The sequence below is a fragment of the Dasypus novemcinctus genome, chromosome 12 (genome assembly GCF_030445035.2).
Source record: "Dasypus novemcinctus isolate mDasNov1 chromosome 12, mDasNov1.1.hap2, whole genome shotgun sequence".
Lineage (NCBI taxonomy): Eukaryota > Metazoa > Chordata > Mammalia > Cingulata > Dasypodidae > Dasypus > Dasypus novemcinctus.
In genome coordinates, this window is record NC_080684.1 from 6,692,941 (window position 1) to 6,706,299 (window position 13,359).

Consider the following 13,359-nt stretch of genomic DNA (forward strand, 5'->3'; position numbering starts at 1 on the left):
CATTTTGTATGGTATATGTATCCTTAAAAAAAAAAGTTTCCCAGAAAAAAAATGAAAAAAATTTTAAAAACGCACATTTTTTAATATGTGATGTTCATAAATCACATTTATGAACCATTTTGATATACTAAGCAAATACTATAGCACATGCTATACTCTTTCCCCAATACATTTTCTTTTAGCATAATCCAAATATTTTAATAACCACTACAATTCATCTCTGTGGAACAAAATCTGTAGAGTTAATAACACCTTATAATCAGACTGACTCCAGGGTTTTCTGTGGACAGGGACATGAATTTGAAGATAATACTTTAATATGGCTGATTCAGCCTCAAATTTGCAAGCATATTCAAAGTGCTGGCTCTAGCATCCTGGAATAGATTTGATTAGATAGCACCTTGGAAATATGGGGCCATCAAGGAATAAAAGGAAGCCACAGGTAGGCAGAGATTCACCTACATGCTAAGAAGCAGCTGACCAAACTTAAAAGACCCGAGAGCCGAGCCGTGGGAGGATAAGGTCACTTTGAAATATATGTGGAACTTGGAAGAAACCTACTGAGGCACAGGGCAATTTGAGAGAGTGCCCATATATACTGCCCAGCATTTCTACATGTTTAGATGGTCCACCGATTTATTCAACAAGCACATATGGAAAGAACCTGCAAAATGCAAAGCAGTGCTAGGACTGTGCTCAGGCCACACTCTGGAGAGAATTAACCTGGTGTTCTGCCAATATAACTCAGTGCAATCACAGCATCCAGCCTTATGTTACTGAAACTACCTTTAAAATTCAATTTTTTAAAAAACAAGATTTACTAGAACTTACAAATCAAAACGAAGATTCTCTCTTTCTTCAAAAAAGTAGTCCAGAATAAATTTTCTTACAAAATCAGGATTTAAAGTATTATCAATTACTTCCGTTCTTCCAAACTGTTGAGAGAGAGGGAGTAAAATCAAGCTCTGCTTAGTTACGTATTACAAGTATAGTATTTAGTATAATTACAGTTCCTTTAACACATAAGTAACAAATATCCAAATGGTGTGATAAAATAAAGACCTTTAGAAAAGCTTTTGGAGGTCAAATCGTTCCTCGAATTCACTCGGAATAATCTGTCACTGCGTTATGGGTTCACTCTGCTTTACTAGCAAAGCAGCTTCTCCTCAAAATTCAAACAGCAAGTTATAAGACCGCCTTCCCTCTTCTCTCCACTTGCAAGTCAAATCCCCTTCTAACCAAAAGAAGCTATTTCTACCTTAAATTCAAACTTACCATAAACCATTTTGCCTAACCTAGTCTATAACTCAAAGTGTTCATAAACTTCTCTCCCAATTTTTAAAGACTATAGCCTTCCACATAAAACAGTTTATAAGCCACGTTGTGTGGGAGGGATTTCTCATAAACTTTTCAACAATTTGTTTGTCAGAACAAAGAGTTTCGTTTTGTTTTCATTCTTTTGGTATCCAGACAGCCAAAACGGAACCTACAATTCTTGCATTTTTGTAACCAAATGTTTTGCTTTTTAGCCTAGAAAAACTGTTCCCCCATTTTAGGGCGGTGGAAACCAGGAAACAAACCTTTGCTTCTAGTCCTCCCTTCTTACAGTGTGAAAGAAAAATAAGCACAAATACAAACTTTTCGTCTCCTTTTTTTCTTTTTTTATCCTTGACTCACATTCTTCCCCTGCAATTGCCACGGAATTCTAATGAGGGGATTTTAACTTTTAGCTCTGAATAGCAGTATGCAATGAAACATGCTGTCTTATCAGAGAGCCGACGTTTATTAAAGTTCATGGAAATACTATCTTTTAAACAGAAATAAGAGAACTGTGCTAATCCACTAAAAAGCGAAGGTCATGAGCTTTCCTAAATGTTGATAACAAAAATATGAGAAAATATCGATAACAAAGGATTTACTGTGACTACTGCCAACTAATCTCCAAAAAAAGAATCATTTTGCAGAAGTTTCTGCTACTAGACAGTGCTTCCTTACCATGGACAGATAGTGTCGCAACCAACGGTTACCCAGGTCACCAATGCGACATCTCAAAAATATTGAACATGTACCTTGAACAAAATAACGATAACAGCCACCATTTATTGAGTATTCTTTGTCAAGTACTTTTCTTTAAATCCTTATCATAACCCTGCAAGGTAGATGATATTAGTTCTACTTTATAGATGAGGATATTGGGCGTAGGGAATCCCATCCTCAGTCACTTTGGCTTAAAAAGTGGCATATTTCCTAATAACTGTTCTTTGTTTCAGCACAGAGCATGTTAGGTCCTGGGAAAGATCCAGCAAGGAGCCTCTCCATGGCTTCTAATTCTAAGAGACTGGTAGTAAGAGTATATACCCACATAACCACGGGCTCGCAGGCCCATGCACCTGAAGAGAGGAGAGCAGAAGTCAAAGAGCACAAGTCTGAACCAGAGAGCAGGTCATTCCTAGCCTCCTCACTGCCCAAAGGCAGGACGGTTTCTACCCCAGAGCAGAGAGCACTCAACTCTCAAGCAGAAACTTAGCTGGTGCTCTTCTTCGCCAGTACTCATATTCCCGCCCCCCACTCAAATTCCCCATTACTCAGGCTACCCTCTTGTGGATTTTTACCCAGAGGGAAATTTAGAAGGCAGACTGAAATGCCCCAATGAGTTGCAAGCCAGCGATTCCCGAGAGCCCATAAGCCTTTACTATACCCACGTGCTGGTTTCTTAGGAGCGCTGGCTAGTCAGCAAACCAAGGGCTGAGTACACCTGCTACCTCTAGTAAGGTTGAATATACAGCCATCAGCTGGTCATGCATAAATGATGACTGCATCCATTACAAGACGAATTCCAGCACACGACCCTGAAATTGTTTTGGATCCTATCAGTGACCCACATCCCACGGTCCCTTTTTGGACCTCATCTCACTGGAACTCTCCGCAGCATCTGGCATTTCTGAAGCACTCTTTTTGGCATTTTTAACACCACAATCCTGTTGGACGCCTGCTCTCAGATTCTCACGCCTTCAAACTCTCAGCGTCAGGACACAATTCTAAGCTACCTTCACCTATCTTCACTCTTCCGTTAAATTAGTTCGTCTGTTCCTTTGGCTTTAGAACCCACCTATGTGAGGATACCTTACAAATGTGTTTTATGAGCTCAGACACCACCTATGAGTATAGACCCACGCATACAACGGCCTTCTCGACTCATCCCCGTGGCCCCTCTAAATTACTGCTAAAACTTTATTTCTTTGACACCACAGCCATCACCTCGATTCCGATCCTGACCAAGTCGACTGTTTTTCAATAAATGATACCACCATCCCCTCAATTACTCAGGCCAGAAATGGGACTCACCTTTCTCCAACACCTTCTTTTTAACCCACCGATTTTAACTTAAAATGCATCTTACAGCTTTCCACTTCTGCCTGTTAGCTCCTGTCGCAGCCTAATTTAAGCTCTCACATCTCTCGGACCACCTGCAAGGATCTCCTGTTTAAGTTCTCTGCTTTCTGCTCTTGCCCCCCTCTCCAATTCACACCTCGTGTAACATCCAGAGTAATCTTTTGAAAGGTATGAAAATGGTCATGTCATTTCACCAGCCTAAAACGCCTTAATAGTTTCAAACAGCACTTAGAATAAAACCTCGATTCCTTGGCCTATGGGACCTGGCCCCCGTTTACCTCTCTAATATCATGGGCAAGTCTCCCCCCCTCTTTCTCCTCACCCCACCTCCTACCCTTCCTTTAGATCCCAACACACCAAACCGTTTCCTATCGTACGACGTTTACACTTGCTGTTTCCTCTTTCTACAATATTCCTTACCCCATACTTGTACAGCTGACCTTTTTGCACCCTCTCTACTCTAATGCCTTTTTGGAACACTCAATCTAAATTTGGTCTCCTACCCCTACCACCAATCTCCCTCATAGCACCCAGTTTTTCCTTCATAAACCTTATATCTTGGAATTATACATTTATTTATGTTTCCCCACTAGACAGTAAGCTCCATGAAGTTATGGGATAAAACTTTGTTAGATTTACATCTATATAAAATTGAACAAATGATTAACTACAGGAGATCACTCATTATAGTTTTCAGAGATTAAAAAGATCTAAGGTAATATATAGTATATCAATTTTGCTTAGAATACAAATTTGTGTGTGTACTACACAGATAAAAATAGTACAGCAGAATGTAACAAGTATCTTGATTTCTTTTTTGTAATTATTTCTGGTTTTCCTAATTTCTTCGATGAGCATGTTTTATTGTAAAAATCTGAAAGAAAAAAATTCTTGCAGCATTCCTATTTTTCAAATCATTCTATTATGAAAAGTGAAAACTGGTAAGAATAAGAAATCCACAGATATATTATAACTAGTTTAGCTCAAGGGAAATATGCTGGTTCCTTCCCAGAGGGTGGAACATACTAGCTATCAGCCAAGTGATTAATCTTTTTGACTTGAAATATAATTTAAGTTTTAGCAAGAGCTTTATACCACCAAATAAAAAATGTCTAATTCTTTGGCAAATGTGCCATTGCATATGCACATTTCTATGCAAATTATATGCATTTAAAACTTTGAAGATGGACAATTATTAATATGTTGATGAAATATACCCAGAAACAGCTACCTCAGAAAGGATTGTGACTTGGTCCTAGAAAGTCCTATTCTGAATATCAACAATAATAGCTTGTCAGAAGTATGTATAAACATGATTAAAATAACCTTTGGCACAATGAACAAAGCTAAATACGTGCACTTTTATTTAAGTATGCAGTATTAAGATTACATTTTCTTATATTTGGGGAAAATGTTCTTTTACCCATCAAGTGTGAAAGCTTTCAGTCATTTGAAAATTTACATAAATGGTTAATTTTGTTAGAAAATAAAATCTTGTTCCTTTTTAAAATTTAAGCAAAAAATTAAAAATCACAATCAGTTTTGAAAGTTTTCTTTTTATGCTTGAGCTAAACAGATAATAAATACTTTTCCAATTTAGGAACAAATTTTGAAGAAAATGATCAAATGGAAATATTCTTGATTTCTAAATCAACTGTTTAACTGCTTCAGAGAAGCAGGACTGGAAAGAACATTCAGTAACTTCATCTATTTATGGCATGAAGCAGATGAACTCTGTTTTAAGTGAAATGTTCAGAAAGGTTTAATATACTGTGAAGTGAAAGTGATGATGGAAAAAAGTCTTCTGAACTAATGCAAACTTTAACTCAGTTCTTATATTAGTATTAAATTTTAGTATCTGTGATAAACAGACAAATTATCCAGAGATTAGATAAGAAGAGTAGATACACTGAGAACCTGTAAGCAGAATATTAAGATAAATCCAACGTAAAAAGCTCATTTTGGGGCTAGAAATATCCAATTGCATAGCAGATACCAAACACAAGAGAAAGAGCACCAGAAAGGAGATGGACGTTCTACACACTTTCTCTTGGAAGTCGAACCCTAGGCTTATCAGAGCATCTGCCGCCCTCTTCCTCCTAGGGAAGGGCTACGAATGTGTTATGTAACTCATTACCCAAGACATTTTGTCACAAATCAATTGTCTAAAATGCACATAATTATAAGACCGGAAGAAAATCTGAAGGCTTTATGTAGTTCTTACATTATTTCAGACCAATGAACATGTAACTGCAGATGTAGGTAAGAGAGGGACTTGTTACTAACATTTTGGTTTATGTAAGAATTATTTCACATAAGGAACTTTCATTTGCTTTTAAGAATCTTCCTCTGATTTTGTAACTAACCTAAATCATTAACCACCAAAAGGAGGATACCTTGATCACATGTCTAATTTTCACAAGTAACATAAAGGAAGGACAAACTCCATCAATTTTTAAAATACATTACAATATTTTAGAACCTTAGTTAAAATATTTTAAAAAGTATTTCATACTCCATAAATAAAAATATTTTAGGGGACTGCTTACATGTCAATGCTTACTATTAATTCTGTGATTAGTGGCATGTTTACCCATGTAAAGAAAAAAAGGTGACTCAATTTCTTGTGAATGTTCTCAATGGGGAATATGGATTAATCTTATCAAATATGTTAGTTAAGATCTTTTATATAAGATGAAATATATTTTTAAATTAATTTGGTAGATTATTCTAATATTTTAATTTAGATAACTAAATTTAATTTGAAAATAAACTTGAAAAATGTATTCACACCAATCCTGAAGTCTTTCAATATTTAAAATCAGTTCTGCATACATATATATGCTTAACAAATGTTGATGACATTCATTAAAAAGCAGCTTTAATGAATTTCCTACTCTCAAACTAACTTTTTATCAATTATTAAAAATATCTTCAAATCAGAAATTCTTGGTTATTTTTTTAATTATAAAGTTCTATTAATGTTTATTTTTAAATTCTGCCAAAATAAGATGTTAGCTTTGGGCACAGTTTCAGCATTGAGATTTTTAAATTTTCAGTGCTATTTTTGTGAGTTGAATTCATTGAAACCATATAAAGAAAAAAAAGCTGACTGAATATTTACTGTTCCTCAAATATAAAGGACACAAACTGCTATCAACATGCAATAACCACAGGAATATTGTTCTAAGTGATATATTAGAGATTGCGCTTTATACCACAAAAATCACTAGCAAGACATTAGCAAATAAGCATTATTTACAGAACTAAGACAAAATAAGAGCTAAAATAAAAAATAAGTACGAAATTGCTACATTGTCTGATACTATAGATATACTTTAAAATATTTCCAACCAATAAATGAAAATTCCACGTGATCTAGGCACTGAACATCAATGGGTACTAACAACAACAAAAAAGTGAAAACAAGAAATCATCTGTTTCCGATGGATGTTTTCACCACCAACAATAGATTTACTAAAGGAACTGAACCTGCATCTGATCAAGCTTCTTATTCAGTCTGCCAAATTGTTGAAAAACAAAGAGCAGAGAAACATGATGAATTACAGCATAAAAATAGAGTCAACAAGATCTGAATGTGGAAAACTCTATATAGGTCAAATAGTCTAGGTTTTCTACAGATAAATTGAAAGTAAAAGAAAGTAAATGAGGGAAAGCTGTAGATTGAAAAATAAAGTTAGACTCATTTACAATTTCCCTACACATGGCTTTTCTGCCCCTTTTATTTGAACCTATAATTAGCACTTTACTTGTTAAATTTGTCTGAGACTTAAATCTTTCGTCTGTACATATGCCAGTTGAGCCCTGAATCTCGCCAAGAGTTGCCACACCTATTCTCCAGTTCATTGGACTTGCCCAGGACAATTAAGGAAAGCATGATGATGGGAAACACCCATCCCCAAAACAGAGAGGATCTATAACTGCCAGCAATAGAGTTCCATCCATCTGCCCCATGGGATCTAAGTCCTCTCTCAATCAGAAACAGAGTGAGCATCACCATCTTAAAATCCTCAAGATCAAAGGAATGAACACGCATAAGGACAGAATGCAACTATGCACTAAAGTAGACTTAGGATTATTCTAGCAACAGAAGAACTTGTATCACTGATACAAAGGCAGTGGCCGTGGAGGTTCTGAGGGGAGGGAGAGGGAAAAATAGGTTGTAACATGGGGCTTTTTGGGGTCATGAGTTGTCCTGCATGACACAGCAATGACAGGCCATTATACATTTTGTCAAAACCTATAAAATTATGCAGTGCAAAGTGTAAACTATAATGTAAAACTATAGATTATGGTTAGCAACAAGGCTTCAATATGTCTTCATCCATAGTAACAAATGTACCACACGAAAGAAAGATGTTGCTAATGGCAGAAAGTGTGGGAAGGAGTGGGGGTATATGGGAATCCCCTGTATTTTTGATGTAATATTTATAAAATCTAAAGCTTATTTAAAAATTAACTAAAAAATACATAAAAGATATGCTGATTTTGTTTTAGATATGTAAGACTAAACCAAAGTGTCTTAGAGATGCACATTTGGTGATACAACCATAAAAGACACACACACACACACACACACACGACATTACTCTTGGAGAACAGGAGCGGGCTCTGACTGGGAGGGACCCTGGAATGAAATTCTCTAGGGGCTGGCATAGTTCTACAGATTACAAGAAGTATTTCCAGAGAAAGGATAAGAGGCTAGAATATCTTGTTTCAGAAAGTAAAGAACTGTTCAAAGAATGATAGGGACATTTTAAAAAGCCACAGAAGCCAGCTTGAAGGGGCAAATTTAGACAAATTGTGCATCAAAATAAATGATGGTAATGTGAAAACCCATTGAATAAAACAGGAAACCACGAGTCCACACTCAATAAATCAAAAATTTAATGAGCAAGGTTATAGTTACATAGTTACATAGTCTCAAATACCTCCCCCAATACTTATTAACTACTTTCCCAACATAATTCCCCAAGTACCTTCCAAAATACATATTAACTCCATAAAGAAAAAAGTAACTTTTTGAGGAGAAGCCTGGCAGACACCACTTTAATCAAGGCATCAAGATTAACCTGCCCAGAAATGGAACAGATAAAAACTGTGTGCCATCAGATAGGACACAATGAGAAGAGCAGAGCATCACTTCTGTGTTATTCCTCTCATAGTTGCATTATAAGAAAAAAATTTAAACCAAAAAGGTGAGAAATTCTACAGAGTAACTGGCATTTTATCCTCAAAAGCATCCAATTGAAATTAAATTTTAACTAAGCATTGAAATTAAGGAAAGACTGAGAAACTCTTCCAGACTGAAGGAAACAAACAAAAACAATGATCACTAAATGATGATCTTGAACTGGATCCATTTCCCTAAAAGACATCATTGGGGACACTGATGAAACATGTATGGGGTCTGACAATTAGATGGTAGTATTTGATAGAAAAATATCACTGTTAATTCCTTGATTCTCATGATTACAATATGGTTATAAAGGAATGTCCTTTATGCACTAAAGTTATAAGGGCATTATGAAGCATCGTATCAGCAACTTACTCTCAAATGTTTCAGGGGAAGAGTTCTTAATGCTATACCCACAACTTTTCCCTAGGTGTGAGATGGTTTTAATTAAAAAAAAAAAAAAAACAATACTTGGACCTGGTAGCAAATGAAAGTACAGCATATCAAAACTTGTTGAGGACAGTTAAAGCTTCCTTGCTCCCCCATGTGACAGAGCTGCCTCAGCTGTGATTTCTCTAAACATGGCTCTTCTGACCCTTCTATTTGAACCCATTGACAGGTGTACATCCAAGAGACTAAAATTTGGAGGCTGTCCATATGCTAGCTGGGCCCTGAATCTCAGTGGAGTTGCAATACCTACTCTCCAGTTCATTCGACTCACCTAAGGCAACTAAAAAGGAGATGATGGACAGTGACCATCCCAAGGAATTGAGAGAGTCTACAATTGCAAGCAAGAGAGTCCCATCCATCTACTCCATGGGATCTGAGCCCCTCTCAATTAGAGTTAGAGTGGGCATCATCATCCCAGAATCCTCAAGACTGGGGAATGAGCAATGGACTAAAGCAGACTTACTGGTATTCTACTATAGACTTACTGTGATTCTAGCAATGGAAGAAAGTATATCATTGATGTGGAGACAGAGGTCACTGGAGGTTCGAAGGGCAGGGAGAGGGAAAAACAGGTGAAATATGGGAGCATTTTTGGGACTTGGAATTGTCCTGAATTACATTATAATGATAGATACAAGCCACTACATATCTTTCCATAACCTACAAAAATGTGCGGGAGAGAGTGTAAACTACAATGTGAACTATAATCCATGCTTAGTGACAATGCTCCCAAATGTTTTCACGAATTGTAACGCATGTACTACACTAATGAAAGATGTCAATGTGGGAAAATGTGGGAGGTGTGGGGAGTGGGACACATGGGTATCCTGTATTTTAATGTAACATTTATGTCATCTAAATCTTTTTTTAAAAAAAATAAAAAGAATATATTTAAAAGCAGAAAATTGAAACTACTAAAGAATGTTTTTAAAACAATGAAAAAAGTAAATTCATAGAAAACTTTAGAAAAGAAAAATGCCTGAAAATAATACTTCAAACTATCTCAAGAACTTTGAAACATAACAGCAAATTAAACCCAAAAAGTGTAGAAAAGTTAAGGATGAAGATAAATGTAATCAAAGAAAAAAAGCCTATAGGTAACTAACAAAGGCAAAAGTTGATTCTTTGGAAAGATTATTAATATTGATAAACTCCAATCACTGTGGATCAAGAAAAACAGGAAACAAAACACAAATTATCAATATATAATGTAAAAAGGTGACATCATTATAGATCCCACAGAAATTACACATATAAGAATACATCTTGGCCCAATGGATAGGGCATCTGCCTACCACACGGGAGGTCTGCGGTTCAAACCCCGGGCCTCCTTGACCCGTGTGGACCTGGCCCATGCACAGTGCTGATGCGCACACGAGTGCCCTGCCATGCAGGGGTGTCCCCCGTGTGGGGGAGCCCCACGTGCAAGGAGTGCGCCCCGTAAGGAGAGCCACCCAGCGCGAAAGAAAGTGCAGCCTGCCCAGGAATGGCGCCGCACACACGGAGAGCTGATACAACAAAAAGAAACACAGATAGAAGCAGTCACAGAAGAACACACAGTGAATGGACACAGAGAACAGACAACAGGGCCGGGTGGGAAGGAAGAGAAATAAATAAATAATAAATCTTAAAAAAAAAAAAAAAAGAATACATCACAAAGAACTTTACGCCAATAAATTTGAGAATGGGAATGAAACGGGCAAATTCCTGGAAAAATGTATCATATGAAAGCAACAAAAAAAGGAAACTGAAATTCTGAGAAGCGTATATGTAATGAAGAAACTGAACTGGAAATCAAAATGTCCCACAAAGAAAGGTCCAGACTCAGAATGCTTCTAAGTTAAATTCTTCCATATAATGAAATGAGACATAACCTCTCTCTTACAAATATTCTTTCATAGAATAGAAAATAGGGGAAATAATTTCAGACACATTTAATGAGGCCTTGCTAATAACCTTAATTACAAAACCTGACAAGTTTATGACAAGGAAGGAAATTTATAGACCAATGTAATCATACATACAAATTTTGAAAAAAATATAAGCAAAGCATACCTATCAATATTTTGAAAGTATAATACATCATCATGATTCAGTTGGATTAATTCCAGGAATGTAAGTTTGTTTTAGCATTGAAAATCAAGCATGTAATTCACCACATTAACAAAATAAACAAAAGTTAAGTAATTACCTCAACATATGCAAACATATAAAAGCTTTACTTTGGGCTATGGAGCATATGAGGACGCCTCCTATCACCACTTTTATTCAGTGCTCTACAAGACATCCTTGTCATCAGTGCAGTAAGTATCATGATGATAGAGGAAAAAATAGAACTCATTTTTTTGCAGATGAACATAGTTTTTGAAGAAAATTCAAAAGAATCCAGAAACTATTGTTAGTAAGTAAGGTCACTGTAGAGTTATTATCCCAAAGAATGGTATTTTAATATACTGTAAGAAAAAACAATAAAATCAAAAATGATGATGTATATTAGCATGAAAATTATCAGTAAACTAGATTACTAGGTGTAAATCCAAAAAGAGATGTACAAGACCGCTACTTAGATACTATATTATTGAGAAATTAAAGAAAGCCTAAATAAATGGAGGAACATCCATATTAATGGATTGTAAGGCACATATTTTAGCTCTGAAACTGATTCAGTTTTTTGCTTGTTTGTTTTTTTAGGAGGTACTGGGGATTGAACCCAGGACCTCATCCATGGGAAGCAGGTGCCCAACCACTGACTACATCCACCCCCTTCACTCACAGTTCTACTGCAAGCAATCATTCTGTGTGTACACATGTGTATCTAAACGGACAAACATATTCTAAAATTTCTGTGGAGCTGTTATGGTAGTTCGAGACTTTTATGGACCCCAGAAAGTTCATGTCTGTAGAGCGACCCATTCCTGTGTGTGTGAACCTATTGTGGGTGGGTCCTTTTGTTTAGGCTACTTCAGTTAAGGGCTTTTTGATTAGGTTGCTTCAGAAAGGCCTACCCAGGGCGGGTCTTAAACCTCTCAGTGGAGTCCTTTATAAAAGAGATGAATACAAAAAGAGACACAGAGAAAAAGGCCACAAAAGCAGAGAAAGCCATGAAGCAGGAAGCTGAAGCAAGGAAGCGCAGAGGGAGAGCTCTGTGGACACTGACATGTGCCCTGTCACTTGAGCAAGGAGTCTAGGATCGCGGGCAGCCAGGAAGAAAGCATCACTTGATGAGTTCTTGATGTGGACATTTTTTCAGTCTCGAAACTGTAAGCTTTTGAACTAATAAATCCCCATTGTAAAAGCCAACCCATTTCTGGTATGTGGCGTTCTGCCAACCTAGCTAACTCTACGGCTGTAAAGGGTAATAGTAGAAGAAGAGCCTTGAACAAGAGACAGCAAATGCCTGCTACCTCTTTTTGTAAATAAAATTTCACTGGAATATAGCCATATTCATCTGTTTATATATTTTCTATGGCTGCTTTCATGCTACAATGGTGAGAGAAAATACAAGGCCCACGTAGCCTAAAATATTTGCCCTCTGGCTCTTTATAGAAAAAATTTTCTCTCCCTGGTCTAGAAAATCTTGAAGAAGGAAAAACTACAAAGTACACACAACTAGATGAAGTTATTAAGACAGTGTGGTGGATATATGTATACATGGGTGTATAACACAACAGAGTCCTCAAGTCCCTCATATACAGTCATTTAATTTATGGTAAAAGTGATAATATATCACAATGGAGAAAAGTAAATCCCTTCAATAAATGGCACCAGATCAATTAGGTAGCATATGGAATCAAAATAAGTCTTACCCCAGAGCATACACAAAAATTTATGCCAGAGGAATTGTAGCTCTAGATATAAAAGGTAAACCAATAAAACTTCTAGATGGTAACATTGGAAAACAACATTATGGCCTCCAGTAAAGCAGATTTCTAAAACAGAACAGAACAGATCATAAAGGAATAGATGTGTAGTTGGGACTATATTAAAGTAGAGAACTTCTGTTCATCAAAATATCCCATTTAGAGAGTGGAAATGCATACCACAGAAGAGGAGAAGATATTTGCAACAAAGGGTTCCCATCTGAAGATATAAATAACTCCTAAAATTCAGTAAGAAAATAAGCAAACATCTGAACAGGCGTTTCATAGAGGAGGATATCCAAATGACCATTAAGCATACGAGACGACTATTAATCTCATTAGTCATTAGAAAAGTAAAACAAACGAGATACCTTTACTCACTAACAGGACACACTGCAACAAGAATGACAGATGGGAAACTCTGGAAAACCGTTTGCCAGTACCTACTAGAAAGGACCA

The 13,359-nt window shown here is 36.5% G+C and overlaps 1 protein-coding gene across 1 annotated transcript in view; it reads right to left on the reverse strand.

Annotated features, from left to right (window-relative positions):
- CPNE8 (copine 8) overlaps window positions 1–13,359 on the reverse strand; it is a 210,902-nt gene that overhangs the window by 150,707 nt on the left and 46,836 nt on the right. The window contains exon 4 of the mRNA XM_058307782.1: window positions 832–935. Within this exon, the coding sequence (XP_058163765.1) occupies window positions 832–935 (104 nt within the window). The remainder of the gene's footprint in view (window positions 1–831; window positions 936–13,359) is intronic.